The 27,437-nt window shown below is 49.0% G+C and overlaps 1 protein-coding gene across 1 annotated transcript in view; it reads left to right on the plus strand.

The window, feature by feature from the left end:
- Positions 1–27,437, plus strand: part of ITPR1 (inositol 1,4,5-trisphosphate receptor type 1) — a 144,493-nt gene that overhangs the window by 86,702 nt on the left and 30,354 nt on the right. The window contains exons 41-50 of the mRNA XM_031061617.1: positions 734–872; positions 2,204–2,394; positions 16,032–16,212; positions 16,776–17,029; positions 20,799–20,999; positions 22,129–22,239; positions 23,517–23,612; positions 24,069–24,191; positions 25,167–25,271; positions 26,172–26,364. Of these exons, the coding sequence (XP_030917477.1) occupies positions 734–872; positions 2,204–2,394; positions 16,032–16,212; positions 16,776–17,029; positions 20,799–20,999; positions 22,129–22,239; positions 23,517–23,612; positions 24,069–24,191; positions 25,167–25,271; positions 26,172–26,364 (1,594 nt within the window). The remainder of the gene's footprint in view (positions 1–733; positions 873–2,203; positions 2,395–16,031; positions 16,213–16,775; positions 17,030–20,798; positions 21,000–22,128; positions 22,240–23,516; positions 23,613–24,068; positions 24,192–25,166; positions 25,272–26,171; positions 26,365–27,437) is intronic.

Genomic DNA, 27,437 nt, shown 5'->3' on the forward strand with positions numbered 1-27,437 from the left:
GTAGGCTGCAGTGGCAGCAGTGGGGTGATGTTCCACCTGGAGGTGTTGGGTCTCCGCTGGCTCGCGCTGGGGCCGTGCTGGAGCTCTGGGTGCTCTGGGATTTGGGGTTGTGTGAGGACCTGCCCTGTGCTGGGCTGGGTGCTGGGGTGGGAGGCTGGTGTGACTCGGGCAGCTGCCAGCAGGGAACAAAGAGCCGGGATCCAGCAGGATCACTTGGGTTTCCGCTCGGCAGCTGATGGGTCCTGTCAGCTGCTGGTGGAGGGAGTGGAGCACAGCCCTGCAGGGTTGGTGGGATGGCAGAAGAGGAGAGGTGTGAGGAGATTAAACTGCTCCTTAAAACCATTTCTGGTGTTCCTCTAATCCACCTCTTGATTTTGTGTTGGTGCTGTACAGATGCCACTCCTTTGCATTTAAGACCGAGACAACAGAACTTAATTAAAACGAAACTCTTGGAAAATTAAATCTGGCTAGAAAGCTGTACACAAAACCTGAAGTGCAGCTGTCTCTGTGATGCATGGGGGAACCCATAATCTTATTGAGCCCCATGAGACCCCTCCAATGTCCCAGCACATCAGGAGCCGCTCAATGGATTTCTCCGACTCTCCAGGGTTTCATTCCCCCTCCCTCACCACGAGAAGGGTACTGGTAACAGCAGCCCTGCTGCCAGTGAACGTGTGTGGTTGGCTTGTTCGCGGAGCTCCCTTGGTGATTTCCTTGTGCTCTTTGGCTGCAGGGCGAGGCCCTGAGGCAGGTTTTGGTGAACCGCTACTACGGCACGGTGCGCGCGGCCGGCCGGCGCGAGAGCCTCACCGCCTTCGGCAACGGGCCCCTGGCCGCCGGCGGGCCCCGCGAGGCACTCTGCCTGCCCCATGGCAGTGTTATCTTTTTATACTAAAAACTGCATGTACAATATTTACAATTACTTTCTAATACCTATCATCTATGTTAGACAGTGAGCTTCTGCTCTAAACCAGTCTAAAAGTGCCAACATCACAGCAGAAGATGGAGGCTAAGAAGAAGGAGGAGAAAGGCTGGACACACTCAGATTCTTCCATCTTGCCTCCTGAACCCCAATTCTAAAAACTCTAAAAAATCAATTTTTCACCTTATGATAAATTCACTATCATTCTACTTAAATTTTCATGGCTTGTAATTCTTCATATAAGGTTGGTAATTGTTTTTTCTAAGGGCTAAATCAAAGGCACAGGGGTCTTGGTCTCTGAGCCCCCTGGGCAGGGGCTTGAGTCTTCTAGGGCAGCCAGAGGAATTTCTTGGGTTCTGACAGGGAAGAGATGAGAATCTTGACTCCATGTTTCAGAAGGCTGATTTATTATTTTATAATACATTAAAAAATAAAAAGATATATTAAAACTATACTGAAAGAATAGAAGAAAATATTTCATCAGAAGGCTAGCAAGGAAAGAAGAAGGAACGATAATAAAATCTTGTGACTGATCAGAGAGTCTGAGACAGCTGGACTGAGATCGGCCATTAATTAAAAACAACCACATGAGATCTGTCAAAGATGCACCTGTTGCATTCCACAGCAGCAGATAATTATTGTTTTTCTTTTCCTTTGAGGCTTCTCATGAGAAAAGATCCTAGCAAAAGGATTTTTCATAGAATATGTCTGTGACAAATGTGTGTTCCTGACCAGCCAGCACCCTACAGCTCAAATGGGGATTTTTCCCTCATGGTTTTGTCTGAGCTCCCACAGAAAGTAAAACTGTCCATGTGGGTGACTGCAGTTGGGAGCAAAACTAGCAGACAGAGCTCTTTGTGCTTTTCAGTGACTGCCTTGGGTTGGCTTGACGTTTGTGACATTGCTCTGAATAAATGTGCTTAGAAATCCTGATAAATTTAATATTTGCAGTAATATCTAGGAAATGTCCCCATAAGGATGTCAGATTATTAACCATTTCTGAAGGAAAACCATTTCATGGTATTGCAGAGATTGTGGGAGTAGGATGGGCAAAAATTCCATTTGAAGCCAGTTGTACAGTGAAGTTTATTTAATTTGAGGCCATTGCTAAATAAGTCACTAATGGAATCAGAGTGGGTTGGGTAGAAAGGGACTTAAAAACTCATCCTGCCATGAGCAGGGACCCCTTCCCCTATCTCAGGTTGCTCCAAGCCCTGTGCCCCTGGCCTTGCCATCCCCATGGGGTCAGTGCCAACCTGTTTGTCCTGATCACCTTTGCAGGAGGAAGCTCTGGGTCGAGCTCCATGAGCCGGGGGGAGATGAGCCTGGCAGATGTGCAGTGCCACCTGGATAAAGAAGGTGCTTCCAACCTGGTCATAGATCTCATCATGAATGCCACCAGTGACAGAGTCTTCCACGAGAGCATCCTGCTGGCCATTGCCCTGCTGGAAGGTGGGAACACCACGATACAGGTAGGGAAATGGAAAACTCCATCTTGTGACTGAGCCCTGTCGGGAAGGGAAATGTTTTTATGAAATCCAGGAAATTTGAGAGGGTTAAGGAGGCAGGAGGGGAAATTAACTGAATGATCTTTGACCTGTAATTAAGGGAAATATTAATGTCTGCCATGCAAAAGTGAACTTATTGAATGTTTGCACGGGCACTGAGTACGTGAGGTGTTTTCCCAGGGCAGTATAGAGGAATGTGTAATAAAACAGCTTTGTAGATAAGTTATTGGCTGCTCTTACAAATAACTTAAGTAACTGTAACCTGCTCAAAACCTTTTACAAAGAGTTTTCAGTTTCAGACTGGAATTTGACTCAAGTGTTTGGTAAACTCCAGACCACCACCATTCTCCAGCAATCTCACTGTTCTTCCTTTCTGTGTTTTCAATAAGGATTAGATTCCCTTAAAAGAAAATTGTCCCTGGTGTGGATTAATGAACACACACCAGCGAGCTCTTACATTCTTCCAAATGGAAAGTAAAACCTTATTACAGCAGGCAGACCTTGCTTACAAAGATGATTCAATCTGTGATATCTTATTTGTTTAGCTCTGCACGTGTGGTGTTTGCAGTCTGTCTGTGGGGCTGAGACCTGACCAGTTGTAAGTGATGGTTGTGCTTCAAACACACACTAGATCCCTACAGCAGCACCTCCTGTGTCCATGCAAACTTCCCCTGAGAGGACAGGGAATGTCTCTGGGCTCCTTCACTCTGTCTCTGTAATCAGTGCCCTCATTAATCCCCTGTGTATAAGCTCTGGAATGAAACTTCTTTGCAATGGATAAAGTGGGAATTGAGTGTTGAAAATCCTGTGTCACCTTAAACTGCAATGACAGGATTAACATTCCTGGGGGACACTCACTCCTTTAAATTTCCTGCTCTTCTCTGATGTAAAGGAAGCTGAGCCTTCATCCTTGCAGCTCTCAGGGAGCCTCAGGTAACCTCTCACTGTCATGCTGGAAGAAAAAACAAACTGCACCAGCCTGATGTGGAGAGATCCTTTGCTTGTGCTGGACCTCAGTGCTAAAGGATTGAGCAGAGTCACTTCCACAGTGCACAAATCCGTGTTGGAAGCAGATTCCTTCTGCAGACCAACAGGAAAATCTGCAGTCCCTCTCCAAAGACAGGTTTTTGCCCAAAAGGGAGGCAGTTCAGTTTGCATTTGCTGTCTGTGAGCAGGAGCTGGCAGGCTGTGGAACAGCCCTGCGGCCAGGAGTGATGGATGGCTCTCAGGGCAGTGGCACTTCCACCCCACTCTGTGCACTGCTGCCAGGTCCTGCTGCACTCCAGCCTCTACGGATGTGCTTCCACAGCCCAGAGTGGCTGTTTTCCATCCCTTCCCAGGCAGGGATAAGTGCAGCCAGCAGTCCCTGGGTGCGTGCTCCGGCGGGATGGGCTGGGAGGGGGCTCTGCTGGAGTGTGGGCTGCTTTTAAGTACAGAATGTTTTAGGAACCAAATGACTTGTGATGCCTACAGCTAATGCTGTGAGCTCTGAGGGCTCGGACACACCCAGCAGCTCTTACTCATGCATGCAAAGCACGAAGGGGATGTTATTGAAAATATCCCGTGGAGCCGTTGGGATGTGCACGTTCTGTGCTGCAGCACTCCATGGACTTCATAGCAAACAGCAAAAAAGGAGCATAGTCAGTGCACAGATGTGTTCTGTGGCTTTCCTCCACGCTGGTTAAACTCCTGGTGGTAGGGAGAGAGTTTTCTGGTGCCTTGCAGTGGCTCCAGCACATGGGTGCCCCTGGGACGCTGGCAGTGGCAGTTGGGAACAGCACGTCCTCAGCACTCTGAGCTCTCAGGAGGGCTTGAGAGAGCCAAGTCAGGAGAAATCCAGTGGGGAAAACACCAACCACAAAGCTTGACTTCTGGAGAACAGCTGGCTCCACACTGGGAATCAAAGCAAAGGTGGAGGCTTGCTCTTCAGTAAAATCCTGACTTCAGGGCTGTATCTCCCAGGGTAATTGCTGAGGGATGGGATGGCCAGGTTAAACTGGTATCCTGAGACAGGGAACTCATGTCATCAAGCTTTGCTGTCCCCACATAGGAAGAATGGCTCACAATGCAGAGGGCCCTGGTGCAGCCCAGCTGCTCAGGAGAGCTGTGTGGGTACTTGCTAATCTGCAAAGCTGATTGGTTTTGTACAGCAGCCTTTGGCTGTGACACAGTGAAGATTTACTGAGCACAGCAAAGTGACGGTCTCCCCTTAGCAGGAATTCATTTTTACAAAACACGCTGCAAGATTTGGCTGCTTATGGAAACAGGATGCACTTGGGGAAATTAACCTGATACTTCCCTTGTGTTTTATCCCAGTCTTTCTCTAATGTTCTTTGGTAAGTTTTGCAGAGTGGGTAGGTAGGTCTTGGCAACCTCTGCAACCTGCAGAGTGGATTTTCTGCAGTTCTTCTGCAGTTTCGAGTAAGTGCCCGTGGAAGAGTCATCCCCAGTCTCTGGACTAATAACTGTTCATTTTGCATCAGATGCATTTGTCATTGGGAAAGTTGACCTAGCCAAAACAGCCAGCTTTGTCTTTGAGGCCTAACAGAGTTTATCTTCATTTCACAATTTTTTTTTGTTATTATTAGCAGCTTTTGATTGATAGTGTTCCAAACAAGTTTGTTCTGTGCTCAGTTTGAATAATTTCTGCTGAACTTCAGTTGCCTCTATCTACAGGCCTTTGAGAATAGGAAAATGGTGGGATAGGGACAGGTTATGTAAAAAAGGCTCTTTGGCAGCAAAGCCAGAAATGTGTCACCCCTGCATGGCATTTTCTTAACTCCAGGTTTTCACACGGGAAATTGATTCCGCCTGGAGTGCAGCAGAAGGTTTGTACCAACACACAGGAACTTGCACATGATGATTGTAATATGGTTAATAATGGGAGTTCCCAGGTAACTCCCATGAGCTTCAGTGGGAGAGCAGATCCCCATGATGCTGGGAAGGGATAACTGCAATAGGTGTTGCTGTTTCATTAGGTGCAGGCAGGGCCAGTATTAAGGGTAGGCAAAGTAGGTGGTTGCCAACTCCAGCAGAAAAGCAAATCTCGAAACGTTCCTTATTGTAATTGGTAGGAGGGATTTTTATTGTATTGTTAAGAAAATGAATGTGGGGGAGAAGCAGGACAAGAGAAAAGGCTCCTGGTTCACCTCAGGAAGGAGGCTGAGCTGGTGGTGTGTGGCACCCTGGCTCCCACGCTGCTCCGTGTTTTGCTGCAGGGGTGAATGCGAATGTGGCAAATTAGCTCTTCTGGGAAGGTCTTTGCCCGCTTCCAGCTCTCTGGGTGGAAACTTTCTGGGCTTTAGCTTTTGGAATTCACTTAGAAACACTGTCAGGTTCTTTGGGAGCAGGATGGTGGTGACCTTGTGGTGGCTGTCATTCCGGCTCAGCAGGAGCCCTGGGTTTCAGTGGGAAGCCTGCCCTCGTTTGCACAGAGACAGAAGCAGAGGTGGAACCACGGGGTCAGCACCAGACAACAAATTAACTTGACAAATGCTGCGACTCACTGAGCTGCAAATTACATCAACCCCTTTATTAATTTATATAACCCTGAGCATCCCCCTGGGGAGCGCTGGCTCAGCGCTTCTGAGCAGCCCTGGGGGTGCCCCACGCTCTGCTCCAGAGAGTGAGGGCTGAGCCTGCCCTGGTGCCGGTTCCTGCTGCTGTCCTGGTGCTGCCTTGGGCTCCCTTCTCCAGAGCAGGGAGTGCTCTGCTGGGTGCTGGTACTCGTGGGCACTCAGAGTGCATCTCCTCGGGAAGGGATGAGCGCTCAGTCCCTCCCCACAGCATGGCAGCAGGGCCAGGCTCTCCTCTGGTGCAGCCAGTGAGTGACAGTGGAGGAAACTGCTGAGGACTCATCCTGCAATGCTCCTCTCTCATCTGCTAAATAAAAATCCCATGTGCTGTTGCTCTGCCTCACCTCCACTGAGTTTCGGCTTTCCTCAGTCGGTGGAAGTTAATGGCAAGTAAAGCCCCTTACATAACACCTCTCCATGGAGACTCTGCTCCCTTAATTAGGGATCTTCTCAAAAGTCAGCCTGCGTGACAAATTACCCACATGCACATGTTGGTGCTTTCAGCAGGGGAAGGTAAAATGAGGTTGATGACATTGGTTGTTGCAGGCAATGCTTAAGTGCTGCCCCAAGGTGACACAGTGCACCTCTGCCACTTCAGAGTGGTGGTGCCTCAGTTCCCTTTGTCCACTGCTGTCCCCAAGGTGGGCTGCAGTCACAGAGGGTGGGCTGCTGGGAGTTGGCACACAAGGAAAAGCTGATTTTTTCCAGGAAGTGGGATTTGCTGCTGGCTTTAAGGCATCTGAGCAGAGTTGCTGCTCTTTGCAGAGGATGATGGTGGGATGTCCTGCACAGCCCAGTCCCCCAGCAGCTGAGGATGGGATGAGGACCAGGGCCCACCCTGGCTCAAGGCTGCACCAATGAGCTGGTGGTGGTGGAGAGCTGTGCCTCCATCACAGCATGGCAGGAGTGAATCCGTGCTGTATGCAGTGGTGGCTTGGAGCTCACTGGGGTGTCTGAGGCTCCTTTGAGATGTGACAGTGCAAAAAGCTTGTGTCCTTGAGCTGTTTGAACTTCCAGAGCTCTTTGGTTGAGAGGATCTCTGTGCCCTCCCTTGAGTGCACCCTGGGGCTGGGGGCTGTGCTGTCCCTGGAGCAGGTGCCATGGGTACAGAAATCTCAGCAGCCAGCTCGTCAGTCAGGTTTGCTAGGGAATTCTGGACTCACACAACTCTCCCATCCAACCCCAATCTTGCTCCATATTTGGACCCAGTTGACGTTTCTCAACATTTCTCCTCATGTGTTGCCACCAGCAAGGAAACTCCACCAGAGTGAATTGTGGTCTCCTTTTCTGTGCCTCCAGCTGTCCAGAGATGATTGGTAGTTATTACATAATCGCAGGATTGATGCACAAAAGGAATTGAATCCAGAGCTGTCCAGTTCTTTGTGTTTCTGGCACTTGGGGGACACAGGGAATCCCAGAGCTGAGGGTACCAGCAACTACTGGTCAGTCACAGCCCTTGGGATTGACAGAGCAGAGACTTCAAGACAAATTTATGTCTTTGAGCTCATTCTAGCACTGGCTGTGACCAAAATGTCCTATTTGGTTGCAGGAACACTTTGTTTCTTTTTTTATGTGGCTGCAACTGCCCTGCAAAATGGGGGGAAAGCTCTGCAAAACATTACAGGAGTACTGGTGGGGTAAGATGTTGTGACACAATAGTGCTTTAATTTGTGGTTTGGTCTTCTAAAATCAGATTTATTTGTTGCAAGATTTGCAGCAGTCATAGATATCAGTGAGCACAGGCAGTTGTATGTGATGGCAAAGGCTGCAGAGGCAAGAATGTCTTTGGTCTCTAAACTTCTGTAAATAGCACTTGAGAACTTTTGGTCATTGATAAAACAAGTCTTAAATTTTCTGTTTGTTTTGAACAGACAGAATACTGTGATAAAGGATATAATATCTCTTTTTGCATTGTTTTAGTGGTGCCTGTTTAGGAAACCAGTGCACAACCAGCAATCTCTTGGCACATGTTAAACAATCACCTACCTGTGTCTTTCACTGTTTTAATGTGTTTTTACTCAAGATAAAATACACCATTTTTTAAAAAAATTCTGATTATGTCATGAACATGACATTAAAAAACCTGTTGATAAGGACCTGCATCATCAACTGTGGGCAGAGATCTTGTCCTTTTCTGAAAGAGCCCTCTCCACAAGGAAACCTCGTGCAAATCCCAACCTCCTTGACAGTGGAGTTCCTTCCAGAGAAGGCACAGGCCCTGCAGTAGCCATGAGGAACCTCTGTCCTGATGCTCTGCAGCTCCACAGCACGTAAGGAGATGGGAGCCAAGCCTGTGGGAGCACACCCACCTTCTCCTCGTATATTTTGATATTTTTAGCGCGGTGAAGTCTCAGTGTCCCTCATCTGTTGGGTACCACCATGTTCAAAACAGCCCAGCCCCCCTGATAATGCAGTGTGAGGAATCCTTCCTGCAGGGGAGATTGCATTTTCGTTCAGGGCACTGGGATGCCCAGGTGAGACTGAGGCTGGATGAGGTGAGATGGTAGCGATAGCACCTCGTCTTTGCTCCTGAGCTGCAGCTCCTGCTGCTTCCTGAGGTGTGTCTGGACCATCAGTATTCCTGGAGCAGAACATCCTCCAGTCTTTTTCCCAAAGAGAAGTTTTCTGCTGGATTCTGAGGCGCCCATCTGTGTGGCTGAGCAGCGTAGGTGGCAAAAAAAGAGAAGAGGCTCTTCCTCAGGGTTCAGCTGTGCCTTGGTGGCCTGGCGGTGTTCATGGCTGGGTACCACCTCCTGTGTGGCACTCCTCTCAGCATTCCACTGGCATCCTGGTCCTGCAAGGAGCGAGCAGGGAGGTAAATCAGTAATTCTCCCAATTCCTCTCCATGGGATCCAGGTCCAACATAAACTTTCAAGATGATCCCTAGCAGGATTAAAGTCCTCCCAGAGCAGGCAGAGGCAAAGCTATTCAGCAAAACAAGGTCATGCTGCCTTTTTTTTGGTAAGCACAGGAATCAACAAAGCGCTGTTATATAACTTCTATTTATATCCCACTTGCTCACTAGCTGCAGGCACACAAGAGTAGCTGAGAAGGGAATTTAATGAGCTCTCAGGGCTTGCTCACCTTCCAGAGCGGGTAGGAGCCAGCTTGTTTTTGAAGTGCGTCAGCAAATGAAACTGGTGGTGGGTGGGTGGTTTGGGTAGGTGGACTGACTTGTTGCTATGGTTTTCTTTAATTCCTCTGTCTCTCAAGGAGATCTTACACTTTTTTTTTTCTTTTGGGGAGTCTGCAGACTTCCTTGTTTCTCACACCTACACCGCACTTGCCGGTTTGGTGGGGAATGGGCTCCATGATTCTGCCATGGAATATGGGCTCCATCTTCCTGCCATGGGCTATGGGCTCCATGATTCTGCCATGGGATATGGGATCCATGCTCCTGCCATGGGATATGGGCTCCCTGCTCCTGCCATGGGATATGGGCTCCATCTTCCTGCCATGGGATATGGGCTCCATGATTCTGCCATGGGATATGGGCTCCATCTTCCTGCCATGGGATATGGGCTCCCTGCTCCTGCCATGGGATATGGGCTCCATCTTCCTGCCATGAGATATGGGCTCCATCTTCCTGCCATGGGATATGGGCTCCATGATTCTTCTCTGGGGAATGGGATGCATGCTCCTGCTATGGCTGAGCTGAGTGACCCAGCCCTGTGTGTTCCCACAGGGATGCAGGAGGAACCCAAATCAGCTCCGTGCTGACAGCAGGGCAGACCCTGAGTCTCCCAGGCTCCCGAGGCCATCTGTGAGCCCAGACCCCACAGTGCTGTTTGTGCCTGTTGTTCCCCCACAGTCCCTCCACCAGTGTCACCTCATCCTTCCAAGGGCTCATGCAGGCTCTGGGAGGGAGGGTGTGAGGGAACTGTCTCTGTGTGAGGTGTGTTCTTGCTTTCTTCTGTAAGATGACTTTAAGTTGCATCAAGATTTTGGGTGTTGCAGTAGGAGAACGTGCAGGATACAGGGGCTCTTCCTGGTGTAGTTGTGCTGCTGGTCTCATGTAAAGCTGGCTGGGACAGGCAAGCATTTCCACAGGTCAGGCTCTGTACACTCATCACCCCCAAAAAACGTTCTCCCATAAGTGGGCAGAACCCTCAGCAAAGAGCAGAGCTGTGCAGGGTGGAGAGTGGATGCCCATGGCAGGGAGAGTTTGTCTTATTTGTGGAAAATAGAGCTGGGAAGTCCTCCTTCTGCTTTCAGGACAAAGTTTATTTTACAGTTTGCAAAAAAAAACAGGCAATTGAGGTGTTCTGGCAGATTTTCCTTATGGGTTTATTTCAAACTGTGAAGTATGTTCAGTGTGAAATATTTCAGCTGCCATTTCCTTAAGCTATGCAAGACTAATGATATCCATCACTCATGCCCAAAGTGATGGATCTCCAGCAAGCCAGGATGCACGAGAGATTGAGAGAGAGAGAGATTAGTGATATTTAAAATAAATAAATGAGAAGGGACCAAAAGCAGAGTTAGGTTGGAATTCTCTGCAGTGGAAGCCCTCACAATATGTTTAGGCAGAATGTAGAGGGTTGGCACTTGTGCTTAATTCAGTGCTTGTGTTAGTGCAGTTCCCCTTAAAATGTGGCTTGTTTGAAGTAGTCCAGCTCTAAGAAGTCGTCTGGGGGTGGCAAACTTCCTGCCGAGATGAAGTAGCACACAAGTTTTGCATTAGTTCGTGCTGGCAGCCTGGCTGGATAACCCGAGCAAGCTGAGGTCCCTGCAATGATTTCTCTCTAGTGTTGGAATAAAATGTCCTGAGCTGAAGCCAGATCACTGAGTTTTCTCCTCCTTCTGGAGGGACTTTCCTCTCTGCAATCTCCCTGGCTCGCCGAGTTCCCGGGGTATTTTCTGCTCACTGGCATTAGGGAAAACGGGGAAGGAGACAAGAGTTAAAGCAGTTTGTTTTAATTGCTGAGGTGTTTGCTGGGCTCTGGTTTCCCTGGTCTCTCGGTAATCAGAAGCTTGTTTTGCTGGGGAATTCTTTGGGATGCGTTGGGATGGTCTGGCAGGGCTTGGTGGCTGATGAAACATCCAGGGGAGGGTGCGGCCCCGGGAACGCTCCGAGCTCCGTGGGCTGACGGCAACCTCGGGGTGGCTCCTGCAGCCAAGGCTGCCTCAGGCCAGGCCACCCCTGCTGGGGGGAAACACAGCTCAGCAGAGCCTGCCTAAACCAGGGTTTTGCTTAAACTGCTGGGTTTTGCTGCTGCTTCTCCCAGGATCAGTCAGACGGCCCAGCCTGGAGCGAGGCTGGGGTGCAAAGTCAAGCTGTTCCACGAGGAACAATCCCAGCGTTGTTCCTTTGGCTGGCAGAACTGTCCTGGCTTGGGGGCAGAGCCAGGTGACAGGATAGGGAGAGGTGTTCCCAGTAAAGGGGCAGCACACACAGCCCGAGCTGGCAAGGTTTCAGAGGCAAGAGCTAGAAATCAGCTGCTGCCTGGTTTGGTTTTTTTCCCATTTAACAATCCTGCACTGGGCACAAGCTCACTCATCATTAAATTTACTGTGGATTAGTTACATTTAGAGTGGATTAGTTACCTGGGTGTGTCCTCTGTACACCTTACACAAAGGTACCGGACTGCTGTGCTGTGTGGTTTCACTCTCCACAGGACAGATGTCAGTTCTGCTGGCTAAAATCCAATTTGTTACCCGCTGCTGGTATGACAGACACGTTAAGGAGCATTTGTCCCTGCCCTGTGGTTATCCTGCCTCCATAATCCCTCCCCCCTGAACTCCTGGGGAGTTAGCTGAGCTTCTCTTCCACTCATCATTAAAAATTTTGTATATTACATATGTCAGAGGTCTTAGAATTAAATGTTAATGCCAGGAAATGTGCCCATTCTTTGGTGATTTATTTTTTTTAATGTGGCTCTACAATCCAGCTTGTTAATGATTTGCAATATTTAAGAACATGCCAAAAACTACCCACCACAGAAAATGATATTAATGCTGAATAAAAAGTCAGCAAGCAAAAATGGTATTTTCAGTTTAGCACGAAACGTTAGGTAAACATTTCACAGAGTATGTAAATAGTCAGAAGGGAAGAGGAGACCAAGTTCTTGGGAATAACTACAGAAGAGACACAGGCTTAAAAAAACATCAGTGACTGGAAGTTAGGGACATAAAGGATGTTTCTAACTGTTGTTAACCACTGGAACAGACCATAGAGAGATGTAGTTCATCATCTCTGACACTTGCTCAAGAAAGACAGGATTATTTTCTCAAAATAACACATTAAACACAGGCAGAGTCAGTGAGGGAGCTCGAGGGGCTGCTGGTGCTCCAGGGTGGGCAGGGTCAAGGTCCAGCAACTGGAGCTTGACCTTTGGTTTCTTTTCCAGAGAAATCCATCTCTGGATTTGCAGCTCTTCTTCTGCCCCTTGTGCTGTGCAGCAGGGGATAAAGTCATAGGTGATGATGGGATTCACTTACCGACCTCCTCTGGCCCAGGGGGATGCACTGGAGGAGCTGAGGTGGAAGGGGGCTGTCCTGCTGGGCATGAGGCTTCTGGCTGGAATCCCTTAGGAGCAGAGTTGGGTGATGGAGAGGAAAGGAAGTTATTCCACAGGTTTCCTGGTAGCTGGTGTTATCAGTTGATGTGCTCTGTGGTGCTTTAATCTGGATGATGTCAGGAGGAGCAGTGGTGTGGCTGCTTTGCAGGTGGGTTCTCCTTCCATCCCCCTGGAACAGTGAACATCAGTGAATGTTTCAAGGGGAAACTTCACTGTTTCAAGGGGATGGAAGGAGAACCCAGCACAGGCATCACTGTGCTGATGCACATCACTGCATCTGTGCAGGAAGTTGGTTGCCCCCTCCTTAGAAATGATGGGGAGCCCTGTGGTGATGTCCCTGCTCACAGTGTGTGTCTGTCCTGTCAGACACTCTTGTCACGTGGGGAGGGTCTGTGTTTCCTTCTGAGGCTGTATAATTAATCACCATCTCATTATCCAGCCGTGTTCCTGTGCTCTGGAGATCAGCCGGGCTTCCCTGGGCTGGGGGCACTTGAAAAGCTCTTTGCTGAGCCTCAGTCCATGGGGCAAACCTCCCAGGCTGCTGTGGCCCTGCCATGGCTCCTGTGCAGGGCTGATGACTTGACAGACATTAACAATGCAAGGTTGAGATAAAATGCAGTTTCACAATGTGTGAATGCCAGAATGCTTTGGGTTGGAAGGGACCTTAAATATCATCTACTAGCAGTTCCCTGCCATGGGCAGGGACACCTTCCACTAGCCCAGAGTGCTGCAGCCTGGCCTTGGACACTTTAGGGATCTAGGGGCAGCCACAGTTTCTCTGGGACCCTGTGCTAGAGCCTCCCCACCCTCACGGGGAAGAATTTCTTCTCAAAATGCCATTTAACTCTGCCCTCTGGCAGTGGGAAGCCACTCCCTGTGCCCTTGTCACAAATGCCTCTCTGGCCTTCACTGTCCATGTCTCCAGTACCAGATGGGGCTGTGTCTCCACCACCTCTCAGACAGCTTTTCCCTACTGGGACAACCAGACACAGCCCCTATGGGCTCCTTATGGGACACAGTTCCCTGCCTGCAGCAGGTTTTTAGGAGCTCCCAGACTCCAGTGTGATGGTGAGTGTGTCCTCAGGGATGGCTGGTGTCAGATGCTGCAGTGCCAGGGCTATGTTTAAAGCTCCATTCCTCAAAATCCCACAGGAGTGTGGAGGTTGGCTGTTCCTCCACGCTTGCTCTTTCAGCAGCCTGTGGTTCCATGGTGTCTGTACACAAGCCAGGACCCCAGCAGACGGTGCTCTAAAATGGCCACTCGATTTCCGTTTTAAAAAGGGAGATTTCTCCACTTTCTGCTTGGAGGCTATATCTGTAAATAAGATTTTAGGATTTCTGTCATAATTATCACCACCCGTTACCTGCTCAAGCGCAACTTGCAAGATCACACCTCTTAAAATACAGTATCTTTGGGAGCTGGCATGTGGTTGATTCATATGTGTGAAGGTGTTAGGCATCCTGACCTAAACTGAAACAATCATTTGGTGACACCCCTTCAGTGTATGCACAGCATGCACAAAAAGCTTTACTGGAAATGCTCCTTTCATTTGGGTTTTTTTTCTCTGAAGTGCAGTGGAAACTCAGTTAAAAAGCTTGAAAAGACGACAAAAATCAAGTCTGTCAGCAAGAAGTAATTACTCTCATAAAAGGTATTTCTTTGGTGAGGTTCATTAGAAAAAGGCTTTTCCTTCAGCACAGCTTCATCACAGGGAAATTCCTCCTGTCTGGGCTCTGCAGATGTGACAGCCAGGTCATGGCCATCGCTTCCTGACAGCCATATTTTTCAGAAAGTGTTTGACCTTTTTAGAGCCTGTGGTTTCTGCTGGTCTATCTGTAAGTTGTTGTTGTTGTTGTTACTATTGTAATCTTTGTAGAGTGAAATTTCCAAGATGTTCCTTGGATACAAACTCTTCCTTTCTCTGTCCTTGCACCCACCAAGTCACAGAGTTAGTTCAGGCTTGGCTGCCTCAATCCCCCAGTTATTGAGGGGTTGTTGATCAGCCTCACCCTCTTCACAGGGAAGAATTTCTTGAATATAACTTATCTAAGTCAGCCCTCATTCAGTTTAAAGGCATGGGAAAACATTATGAGAAAACATTCAAATTGTTGATAGGAAGTCTTGGGTTGGATATTTTATTTTTGCTGTACCAATGCTAATAAATGAACTGGGCACATCACAGGCCCAGCAGTGTTTGGGCAGAGGGCACAGAGTCCTGCAGTGCTCTGGCAGCTCTGCTTTGCTGCGTTCTCTGGTGGGTGTCAGGAGGGGGTACTGCTGTGACTGGCTTTGGGATGTCTCTCCTGGGTTGTTCTCCTTTCCCTCCTCTCTGTTAATACCAGAAATGAACACAATCTCCACAGTTTACCTGAGGTGCTAAGGGCAGGTGGGAGGTACTGCAGTGGTGGGCGGGATATCTCCTGAATATTGACCACGTTCTTTAAATAGCCATACTGCTGCTCAGCCTGTAATCAAAGGCACAGCTCTGGGAGTGTTCAAAGTCACTCCGTGTTCTCCGTGCAGCTGCTGGAGTGATCAAAGGCAGCAGCAGCCACGGCCCCGTGTGCTCCACAGCAGAGCGGGCAGGATATATTGCTGTTCCCATTTTAATTTGTTTTTTCAATAAATCAGCCTTCATTCCTATTCATCATGTAAAGCTGTTGGATGGCGAGCCGCTGCAGAATGCTAACTAATTTCATAATGCTCTGCATAAGGTGACCCACTTACAAGTTCATCCTTCAGTCGTGTTTAAGCTCTGGTCCTGATTTATGTAACAGCATATTGGTTTCATCAAGAGTTGTCTGATCACTCACTGTGTTGGCTCCTTCTTGACCTGTGCATGATTTGTATTCTCCTCGATTTTAGGGAGAACTTTCTGTCTCTGTGCACATATGTGCAGAAGAAGAGTAATAAACCTTCTTAAAAGTAGTCAGTGCTTTGAGTTTTTCTGTCACTTAAAGATATATTGGAGTGGGAACTACAAGGAGTTTTAAGGAGCCTGCTGCAGGCAGGGCAGGGGAGACTCGGCACGAGATGTCCCTCACGGCATCGCCCTCTTTGTACATTTTTGGACTGTGATTAACATTGGCTTTTGCCTGTTGTGAGTCACAGTCCCTTGGATTTGAGGGTGGGAAGGCAGGACAGTTCTTCTACATTTTGCCCATACCCTTTTGTTTCTGCACTGATAATCAAATTATAGGGAATTCCCTTCTCCTTACCTTAATTCGTGGTAATTACCTTATCTTCCTTGTTGAGAGTGAGGTGTGCTGCCCAGTTGTATCAGGCTGGTGTGATTTATTGCCCTCACTTCTCTTTAAACCTGCATTTGAAGTTGTTAATGAGGGACTTCACAATAAACTCCAAGTTTCCATTGCTGTGAGTTTCAGCGTACTGACAGCTAACGAAGCTGCCAGTCCTGCAGGATACCACACAGTGCAGAAAGGTGGAATTGTCTGGATTCAGACTGTGTGTGGAGCTACAGATGCTGTTCCTTTTCTCTTGTAGCATTCCTTCTTCTGCCGACTGACGGAAGATAAGAAGTCTGAGAAGTTCTTTAAGGTTTTTTATGACCGCATGAAAGTGGCACAGCAAGAAATCAAGGCAACTGTCACAGTCAACACCAGTGACTTAGGAAACAAAAAGAAAGATGAAGACTCGGACAGAGATGTCCCCAACAGGAAAAGAGGTAATCCCCAGTCATTCCCCTTCTGAACTGACAGGGAGTGTTTTGAACTCATTTCAGCTGATGCAATAATGCTCTGATCTCTGATCCCACAGAGCAAAGTTCAGAGATCAGTGGTGCCCTGGCTAAGGATTTCGAGAGCTTCATCCCCTCTCCATCCATTTGTGAGGTTGTGCTATTGAAATGAGGAAAGCTGAGCTGAGACTCTGCTGCCTTGTCTCATGACAAGCTGCCCAAATGTGATCCATAGGAACAACCCCGGGCTGTGGGTTGTGGTCAGTGCCTTCTCTAACAATAAGTGAAGAAATCCTAATTTTGTTCTGAAGCAGGTCATTTTACCATCACTCCTGCTCATGCTAGATGTGTGTGCCCTAACCAGTTAATCCCCAGACGTGTAACCCTGCTGTGGTTGGTGTACGAGGCGCAGAGTGTGGCACGAGCCCCTCGCCTACACTAAACGTACTCACCCAGAGCTGCTGCTCATCAGCTGGGGCTGCTGGTGAAGCTGCCAGGGGACAGATTTCCACACGGCTTCCCTAAGGAGGATGTGTGCTGGTGTGTTGCAGTGAGGGAGCCCATGAGCCAGATCACAGAGGAGGTGCGGGACCAGCTGCTGGAGGCGTCGGCGGCCACGCGGAAGGCGTACAACACCTACCGGAGAGAGGCCGACCCCGAGGAGCACTACTCAGCAGGGGAGGGAGCCCAGGCTGCAGCAGACAAGAGCAAAGATGAGCTGGAGATGAGTGCTGTCATCTCCATCATGCAGCCCATCCTGCGCTTCCTGCAGCTGCTCTGTGAGAACCACAACCGGGACTTGCAGGTACCGCCTGCTTCTGGGCAGCTGTGCTCAGGGTGCCTCGTGCACTCACTGCTGCCACACCGTTATCCCTAATCCCAGACCTTTTTAAATAGATTGTGACCAATTATTCTCTTTGGTCTTGATGTTAATCCAAAAAAAAAGTACTTGGACCTTGCTGAGCTGATATGAGCAAATCCAGTTATCCAGTGGTCTTTGAAAGGTACATACATTAAAGGTGGTAGGATTAACACTTACTGGGGCTTTTAAAAAGTGTATGTTGAAATCAGGCAAGTGTTGTACTGTGAAGTTACTGATTTGCTTTTGAGAGGGGAGAGAAAGAAAAGAAAGAAAAATCATGTAGGAAAATGAAGAGGGCATTGGAACTTTGGTTCCAGCAGCCTTCAAGATTAAATTTCCAGTAACGAGGTTCTCCTGGATTTTCTTGAATCTGTTCATGTGCCTGGCAGGAGTTGAACACATGGTGAGGGTGTCAGGAAAGCCTCAGCTGGAGATGAATCTGCTGAGGGACATGAAGGGCAATGAGAAGGATTTCTAGGTTGTATCTGCACAGGAGGAACTAGGCAGAGGTGGGTTTGCTGTGGGATAGGCACAGCCCCTGGTGACAGAGGACCTGGAGAAGGTCAGGGTGCTCAGTGCCACCTTCAGTTTGCTCCTTACTGGTAGGACTGGCCTTCACCCAACCCTACATCCCTGAGACCCTGGTGAGATCCGGAGCAAGGGAGTCTTACCCTTGGTGGAGAATTGGGATGGGAAGCATCTAAACAAGCTGGAGCCCCAGACTCCATGTGGAATTCTGGCTCCAGTCCTGAATTCTGAGTCCAGCAAGCAGTCTCAGAGATGACCGTGGGACTGGAGCATCTGATGGGCAAGGAGAGGCAGGGGGAGCTGGGAGAGGTCAGGCTGGAGAGGAGCAGGCTCAGGATCTCTCCCCATGTGTGCAAACATCTGATGGAGGATGTGGAGAGGACAGGCCAGGCTCTGCTCCAGCTGCCTCATGACAGGGGTTGGAGTTGGCAGTGTCCAAAGGTCCTGGCAACCTCGGTGTCCTGTGCTGCCCTGGGATGTGTTTGTAGAATTCAGGGAGCCCAGAGCAGGTTCCCCCTCACAAAGGGGCTCTAATTCAGATGATTTTTGTTCAGTGCTGCCGGGCTGGGATGGAGGAGCTGGTGAGGCACTGTACAGTGTGCTAAATGCCCTCAGAAAGAGCAATAATTGCCTTGATTGCCCATTGTTCCGTGGCCGGCAGGAGCGTGGGACCCTGCGTGAGAGCTTTGCAGAGCTGCCAAATCGCTTCCTCTGAGCGGGAATGCCCCGGCAGGGCAGCACGTGGGATCCCAGCTGCACGGAAACCTTCTGGGAGCATCTCTGAGTGCCCAGGGTACATACATCAGCCTTTCTCTGGTTTTGAAGGAGAAGAGCCCTTTGATGTGTGTTTTGTCAGAGGATTCTCCTGCCGCTGGCGGTGCCGTTCCGTGGCGCGGCTCCAAACCGCACGCGCAGGATCCGCTGCTGCCTTTGGCCGCGCACCCGCGGCTATAGGAGCACACTTGAACTCCAGCCAGGGCAGAAACTTGGCCTGAGCTCTTCGCCGGCCTGAACAATTCCATTTCCCAAACAGCAGGTAGCTGTAGTCAGCTCTGAGAGAAAAAGGGATTTCTTTTTGTAACAACAACAACAACAAAAAAGGTAGAGCAGCTTTTCCAGTGTAATCCTCTTTCTGCCTGCCTGCCTCGAGGTTTGTCCTTCTCCCTCAGCCCCAAAGGGAAGGCACAAGTGTCTGATCCTCCAAAATCTTGGTGTCTGCAGCTGGTACATGTAACTGAGCTCCCTGCAGTCGTGCCAGAGGACTGGCTGCTTAAAGGACCAAGGAAGGGCTCTCCAGGAATTGCACATTATGTTTGAACAAGGAGTGAGCTGGGATCACCTGCCTGGTGCAGGTGTGTGCTGGGCACCCCGAGCCTTTCCAGGCTGTTGGCAGCTGTGGGAGCTGATGGGCAAACACAGGGCAGTGCCAGTCATGCTGGAGGAGCTGCTGTGCTGAGGAGGAGGAGGAGGAGGAGGTCTCTGTCCTTTCGGGCAGCTGCACTGCTGTGCCCTCTGCATCAGGCAGCCCTTTCCTTCCCAGCACAGCCCCAGTTTGCTCCGTGTGGATGCTGTTCCATGGGGCCGGGAGAGCTGCCTTTCCAAGTGAAGGCAAGGACTGGGATGAGCAGTGGATGCTTGCCAGGTGTTGTGGCTGGATCTGCCCGTGGCTGCTGCTCCTGTGCAGGGTCTGTCCCAGGGTGCACACCCCGGGGCCATTCCCACGGGGAGCAGTGGGCTGGCACACTCAGCGCTGCAGAGCTGTGTTCCCACTCTGAGGTGCTCTGGGGGACTGAAAATGAAGAGTTCACTCTGTCCTGGCTGAGAGAGCAGCAGACACTCCCTGGGGCAGTTTCTCACAGAGCAGTAGGGGTTTGTTTTGTACAATTTTTTCCTTACCCTTGTTTCAGCCTAACAATGTCTTGTGTCTCATTCCTCTTCTCTCCTTGCTGGCTGTGGGTCAAGCAGCTCAGGTATAAGCTTAGCTGCAATCAGAATAAATGCTGTGCTGCAGCCAGGGAGCATTTTTACCTCCTCACTTTGGGTATTATCCTTTCATTTTGCTTTTTTTCCTGGAGGGAAGGCACGAGCTCCATTTTCTGTAGGATCAACCTTTTTTACATTCTGACAAGTTAATCAGAAGTCAGGATACTAAATGAGCAATCAGCTGAAATGTGCTGAATCACTGTCACCTTTAGTCTGCATTCATAGACAGCGTTTTCCTTTTTTAGCTTCGCCTTCCATTGAATCTGCAATTTCTCTCTCTGTTTGCCTTAAAAGACTCATTAGTCTGACTCAGGCAGAGACAGCCAGGGACAGTGCTGCTCTCTGGGCTGGCAGGAAAGACCCTGCTGGTTCCATACTCCATGGCTCCTGTTCCTCTGAGGGCTTTTTCACCTTGGAATTGATGTTACCTGCTAGAATTAAGCTAAAAAATAGTTTTCCTGCTGAAACTTGAAGGAAAAGCAAGTGGTGGTGGCTGCTAATCTTTGCAGCACTGCTGGGAATGCACTGGCAAACAGCATCTGAGTCACTGGGAGATTGGTTTTCATTAGTTGTCCTTCAGTTTTGGGTGGGTTTGGTGCTTTTCTTCATTTGGAATATAGGAGAGCAGAAAGCTGTTAAATCCATGGTGGCAAATCTGGCTTTTCATTAGAGAGGCTGCTCCCAATCAGCAGCTTCAAGCAGGAATCACAATAACTATGCGGAAAGAATGCAGTGGAGAGAATTCCATCTTAAGGCACCTTCCTTCAGGGTGTGCACTCAGGTCCCTCTTGTGCAGGTGGAGCTGCTGTGAGGCCCCAGCCAGGGAATCCAGAGAGGTCTGGGGGGAGGGAGCCTTGAGTGATGCTGGGCAGGGGAGTGCAGCAGGTGGAGTGAGGCTTCCAGGCTCCAGAGAGCTTCCCAGAGTGCCTGTTCTGTGCTGCGTGTGTCAGGCTCTAATGGATCTCTCTGTGGATGGGATGCGCTCTGTTCACTGCCGTACAGCATGAGGCCAGCAAGCTGCTCAGGAGAGCAGCACGTTGCAAATAAGCCCTGGAAAGAGGCTTGAACTGCTTGTACAGCCAGCCAGAGCAATCCACCATGCAGTGGAATTGGGGATGGATGAACGTAATGAATACTGTCAGCTAAACAGCATTTTGCATGGTTTTTCCCCTCCCTCATGGCTTTGACACTCTCCCCACAGAATTTCCTACGCTGCCAGAACAACAAGACCAACTACAACCTGGTGTGTGAGACACTGCAGTTCCTGGACTGCATCTGTGGGAGCACAACTGGGGGACTTGGACTGCTGGGTCTGTATATAAATGAGAAAAACGTGGCACTGATCAACCAGACGCTGGAAAGTCTGACTGAGTACTGTCAGGGGCCCTGCCACGAGAACCAGGTAATGAACCCAGAGCTGGGAAATGCATCCCCTTTCTCCTTGGGCCCCAGCTCTGCTAGCCTGCTGCTGTCTTACAACACTGACCACTTTATTGCCCCCCTAGGTTGGAGAATTTTTTGTTTATAAACTCCTCATAATCAACTTGTCTCTCGCAGGGCCCCCTCTGAGGAGCTGAGGCACTCAAAGCAGTAGAAGTATTTCTGCTTTGCTAAGATCTGTTTGATTACACTGGACAGGGAGGGTGGGGAATTGCTGTACTTCATATAATCCCAGCATGGGTTGGTTGGAAGGGACATTAAATCCCACCCAGTGCCACCCCTGCCATGGCAGGGACACCTCCCACTGTCCCAGGTGCTCCAGCCCCAGTGTCCAGCCTGGCCTTGGGCACTGCCAGGGATCCAGGGGCAGCCACAGCTGCTCTGGGCACCCTGTGCCAGTTTTTGCTTATTCTCTCCATTTCCTCATTAATTGAACCATAATATTGTCCTGAAAGACTGGGATGTGACTTTTCTGCCTTTGTCTCACAAGAGAATGTGTGAGGCTGTGCATGCCAGGGAGAATTGTCAGTGTCCCTCTGCTCTCTGGGTCAGGTGGAATAAAACCCCTCAGGTGTTCTAGGTGTGGAGTTCAAGGACAGAACAAGGCTCTCTCTCTGGATTTTGAAGCCAGCAAGCTGCTGTTTGTACATTTTAGGTACAGACCATTCCAAGAGCAGGGCTGAAGGGTAGGCAGGAGGTTATGGAAATTCCCTTTCTTTGTGTAGACAGCTCTGAAGTAGGTGTTGATTGGCACGTTTATAATAAAGAAAACTCTCCCTAATCTCAGTAAAGCACTGTTCCTCCAGCCTGCACGCTTTGGCATGGAAATGCTTCATTTATCAGCTGTGGTTCTCCTGCTTCCTGAGCCCGGGGGCTCCAGCAGGACCATGGCTGAGGAGATGACAAGCTTGGAACAAAATGCCTTCAATCTTTTGTTCTTGCCCTGCCTGGAGCTCTGTGTGCAGCTTTCCAGCTCGGGCAGCCCACGAGGTGATGACAGAGGGGACTCTGCTGCTCTGGAGGGGTCACCAGCCCGGGCTGTGCTTGTAGTGCAGGCAATTAGTGAAGGCTGATGACTTTTCTTTGGACAGAACTGCATTGCTACCCACGAGTCCAACGGCATTGACATCATCACAGCATTAATTCTCAATGACATCAACCCTCTGGGAAAGAAGAGGATGGACCTCGTGTTGGAGCTGAAGGCAAGTGAATGCTCTGTGTGAGGCATGTTAACAGTGGGATAAAATGTGATTTTACTGTTAAAATGATGTGGGTGTTTGCTATATCCCAATAGTCATAAGTGCCCAAAAATGATACACATCAGTGAGCTGCAGGCAGTGGCCAAAGATTGTTTGTCACAGGTTTTTCATCTTTTAAATGATGACATGGAGCCACCAGTTCTCAGATGGGGGATGCAGGCAGTCAGAATATGCTGAGGAATCCTAAAATCACTTCCTGCAAAAAATCTAAAGCTGATGAAAAGTCTTCTGCTGTTGCTGATCTTTTACGTGGACGGTGGAAGTGAAATTTCTCATGTTGCAACTACTTTCCTAACACTTTATTGGTGTTGTTTAATAGGTTGACATTAAATCAACAATTCTTTATGGCTGTCCATATTAATGCTGAAATAATTAACCCTGCTGCTGGTTTCAAAACACAAAAACACAGGAGCAGGTTCCCCTCTAGCAACAACAGTCCCAGAGCACTCTTGCTTCAGCCTGTGCTTGAGAAATATTTCCTTTCTGACTTATTGCCCTGCCTGACACTGCAGTGTCTCCTTGTTTTCCGTTGCCGACTCACACCATTATTATGGGTAATGTGGGTTTTTTATTATTGTAAATAAAAAATGCTTTTAGACTCGATTAGCGTTATACTTCAAAATTAAATACTTTTATTGGGTTTTATTGTCAGGCATGATGGATTTTAATCTTAATTGTTCGTATTAAAGTAGTCTGGTGCCTTGTGGTAGTTTCCCATTTCCTCCCTGTGTTCCTTGGCGTGAGCAGACTGCAGAGTGATTTCAGTTAAAAGCAGCAAAGCACATCTGTGTCTTCAGCCCTGGCTGTCCCTTGATTTAATCAGCAGCATCTTCAGCAGAGCTGAGCTGCACCATTTGGGAGCTCCGAGCTTGTGGTGATGCTGCAGTATCCTTAAATCAAAACAAAACAACACCAGCATGAAAACAGCAGCATTTTTAGAAATTTAAACCTTGGCTGGGGTTAATTTGATGTCTTTCAGTGAGTAGGATTTGGGGAATAAACTGCTAAAATACCCTGTTAAGTTGTGTAGGTCAGTAATGAGAGGAGAGGGGGCTTGGTGAGGGGAGGCTGTGAGAGCCCTGGCACGCTCTGCCCGCATGGCTGCTGCCTGTGGGGCCCGTGTCCCTGCAGCCCTTTGGCAGCACAGTGGTGCCACTCAGGCTGGGTACCCTCGTTTTTTGGCTCCTGGCAGTGATTGCATTGCTTTTCCCTGCCCTCAGAACAACGCTTCCAAGCTGCTCCTGGCCATCATGGAGAGCAGGCACGACAGTGAGAACGCAGAGAGGATCCTCTACAACATGAGGCCCAAGGAGCTGGTGAGTCCCGGGACCCCTCCCCAGCTCCTGGCTCTTCATTTGCACAGGAGACAGAGAAGTGACAGTCCCTTGTGGCCCCAGAGCTGTCCAGTGAGCCCTGGCAGGGCTTTGGGGCTGGTTCATGTGTGAGCTGGTGAAACACAAGCAGGAGATCCAAAGCACAGCCCAAGCACCATTGACTCATCCCAGTGCTTGGGGCTGTGTTGGAGCTCAGAACGTGATGCAGGCGCAGAGAGAGTGGCCTGGAACACGTTACCTTCAGGGAAATGTGAGGTTCAGTTTGCTGAGCCAGTGAGCTGAGCTGAAGCTGAGTTCAGTTTATCCTGGCTGCTGAGAAACCCCCTGAGCTCCCTTTGAGTGTCCCTGCTCTGCTCCATTCCCATCCGTGGGAGTGCTGCCCTCAGCAGCTTCCGCCCTTTCCCTGAGCCTCCCCTCCTTACCTGTCTCCTTCTCCAGGTGGAAGTGATCAAGAAGGCTTATCTGCAGGGAGAGGTGGAGTTTGAGGATGGAGAGAACGGGGAGGACGTCGCTGCATCTCCGAGGAACGTGGGACACAACATTTATATCCTGGCTCATCAGGTAGAGTTCCACCATGAGTCCCAAACTGGGGAAAGCCAGAGTCTGATTTCCCTGGAACTGTTTTCATGGCTCATCACTGAGGCAGACTCACTGCGCATTCTCCTGTTATCAGAGCAAATCCTAATTTTAATCAGAAACAAAAATAGTATAATACAAGAAAATTTTGGGAATTTTCTTTTGTCGTGGGAAGCAGGCAGGCTCTGGACCGAGTTCCTGAGGACACGTGGCTCAATTCTTGGCAGCACTGAGCAGCAGTGTATTATTTTTCAGCTGTATCAAAGGTTACTTTATACTCCCAAAGAGATTCTACTCACAGATCAATTAAAGTGTAATCAGAAATCTTGGTCCTTGCTACATTCTCTCTCTACTGGAGCCAAGCAGAGTCATTGTATTGATACAATGTGTGTTTGAAAGGCAAAAAACCAAAGAGGAGAAAGCTGTATCTAAATCTACTTAATATATTGGTGGTACATCTCTCACTGCATTAGAGACTTCTTGTTCCTCCAGCATCTGAGCAGACAGACCCTCACTGTGCTGCAGGATGAATTTGGAGCATCCAGCAGCATTTTTGGAGCAGTGCTCTGTACATCTGCTGCTCAGTTGATGCAGATTTTCTCTTTGTCCCTGCCTGGATCTTTGGGTGCTGAGCACACCTTTGGGTTGGGGTGGTGTAGAAGGACAGAGCGAATGTGAGTTTCTGTGTGATCAGAAAGATTCCAGGCAAAGGGTGGGAGAGGATGGGGAAAAGAGGAGTACAACACTGGCATTAAAGAAATACATATTTGAATCATTCTGACTTGCTCCCAAAATAGAGCTGCAGGGTGTCTGGTTGGAACAGAACAAGCCTTCTGTCAACTTTGCCCTTTCCTAGCAGCTGACTGCGTACTATTTCTTTTTTTATGCCAAAAATCAGAAATTTAATATCACAGAGAGACATCTGGTGTCTCCCACTCCCTGTGCATTCCTTTATTTTAGTTGGCTCGTCACAACAAAGAGCTGCAGAACATGCTGAAGCCAGGGGGTCAGATCGAGGGGGACGAGGCGCTGGAGTTCTACGCCAAGCACACGGCACAGATCGAGGTAGGGAAGCCCAGGGCTGAGGGCAGCCCCAGGGCATTGTTCATGGTGCTGCCAGGCTCTGCCTGCCTGTCTGTGGACTCTTGTCTCTGCTGCAGAACATGCAGGAAGAGTTATTTATTTAATTCCCTGGCAGTGGCGGGGGGAGCTATTCCTGAGCTGTCATGTGTGGGCTCGGGGATGGAGCTGAGCAGAGCTCTCTTGGCAGCAGCAAGTGTGGCTTCGCTTCTGTTACATTTTGGCCGGTGCTGTTGCTGAATCCAGAAAGTTTGTGATAGCTTTTTGCCACTCTTTCTGGATTCAAATGACAGTTTGGCCTCGTGTGCCATCTAAGAGCTTTATACAAGTAAAATGTTCACAGATATGGAGATTTCCTGCAGGAGCTGTGGCTGCCCTATCCCTGGGAGTGTCCCAGGCCAGGTTGGACAGGGCTTGGAGCAGCCTGGGATGCTGGAAGATGTCCTTGCCCATGGCAGGGGTGGCACTGGATGGGCTTTAAGGTCCTTCCAACCCAAACCAGTCCGTGGTTCTGTGACTTCCTAAAATTCTGTAGTAAGCAATACAGATATAACTGTTATTCCTTGTATTTGCCCATGGCTCAAATTTGGCAACTTTCTTGAATTGGGCGACCACGTCGCTCTGAACTCCATCCCAGCTTTGATGTGGGATTCTCTGGGCCCCTTGGAAACCCCAGCTAAGACCAGTACTGCCAGGATAAGACCACAGCATAGCAATTACAATTCTGGAACTAAATGTAGACCTGCTCTGAAAGGTAAATTAAATGCAATCTGTGTCAAGCTGCTGTTCCTTGGAAATGCATCTGCTGGTTTGAAAGGGGGAGCAAAACAGGCAGGAAACCAAGAAATAAGAGCATTTCGAAGGGCTGACGAGGCTGCTGTGCAGATTGTCAGGTCGGACCGCACCATGGAGCAGATCGTGTTCCCCGTGCCCAGCATCTGCGAGTTCCTCACCAAGGAGTCCAAGCTGCGCATCTACTACACCACGGAGAGGGACGAGCAGGGCAGCAAGATCAATGACTTCTTCCTCAAGTCTGAGGACCTCTTCAACGAGATGAACTGGCAGAAGAAACTGCGAGGTGGGTCAGTGCTGCTCCACGTGGGGCGGAGCGTGAGGTTTGGTTCCAATAAAGGGAGAAGCCATAAAACATTCCCCTGAAATCTCTCCAGTTTTTGGAAGACACAGCCTCCTTCTTATCCTAATTTCCTGGCTGCGTTTCCCTTCTCTCTTTCCCCATTAACTAAAATACTTTAAAAAATACAAACTCCCCAATACACCTGATACTGAAAATTTCCCTCTAATGTCTAATATCACCCTCCCTTTTAATTTTAAACTCTTAAATTCTGTAAGATTTATTCTTCCCCATTGTTTCTTTCATCTTTCAATGTCTAATTTCGTTTATCAGCAAACCTAAAGTTTATTTGTCAAAGCAAATATCTTTTTCCATTCATCAATCAGTAAAATCCTTCCCATTATTTCTTTGATCTCCCAGTACTAGTTTTATCTACCAGCAAACGCACAACTTGTTTGTAAAAACAAATTCAGGATTCAGGGAGGACCCAGCTGAGGAGAGCAGTGGCCTGTGCTGGATGCAGGGGGGAGTAAGGCTGGGGAATGCAGCAAGCTTGGACTTGGTGATTGTCAAGGTCCTTTCCAGCTGTAAAGATTCTGTGGACTTACGGCTTCTCTAGGGATGGAGATGTTCAAGAACAAGTTAAAGATGGATTTCTGAGTAATTGTAAAGTAGAATTCATCCTTTTTTGGCAAGTAGACTGACTGACAGGTTGATAAGTCCCTTCCATCCCTGTGATGCTAAAATGTCTGAACACGGCTGCTTCCAAGCACTGATTTTCCCTCTGATGTTCCCACTGGCAGCTGGGAAATCCCTCAGAATTACATTTTAATTCACAGAGTGCCACCACGTCCCCCAGTAAATGTTTTAGTTCATTTGCTGAATATTTCTGTTCTTGTTCAGCTGAAGGCTGAATGCTGCAGCTGAGGCTCAGTGGGCAGTGCTGGGAACTGACCAGCAGGGACCCTGGGAGATGTGAGATAAGGCAGCTCCTGCCTGCTGGGCTCAGCCCCTCCGTCTGAGAGCACTGATAGCTGCTCCCTCCAGCTCTAGTGCAAGAGCAGGACTGCTCTGGAACC

Source organism: Geospiza fortis, unplaced genomic scaffold (genome assembly GCF_000277835.1).
Source record: "Geospiza fortis unplaced genomic scaffold, GeoFor_1.0 scaffold128, whole genome shotgun sequence".
NCBI lineage: Eukaryota > Metazoa > Chordata > Aves > Passeriformes > Thraupidae > Geospiza > Geospiza fortis.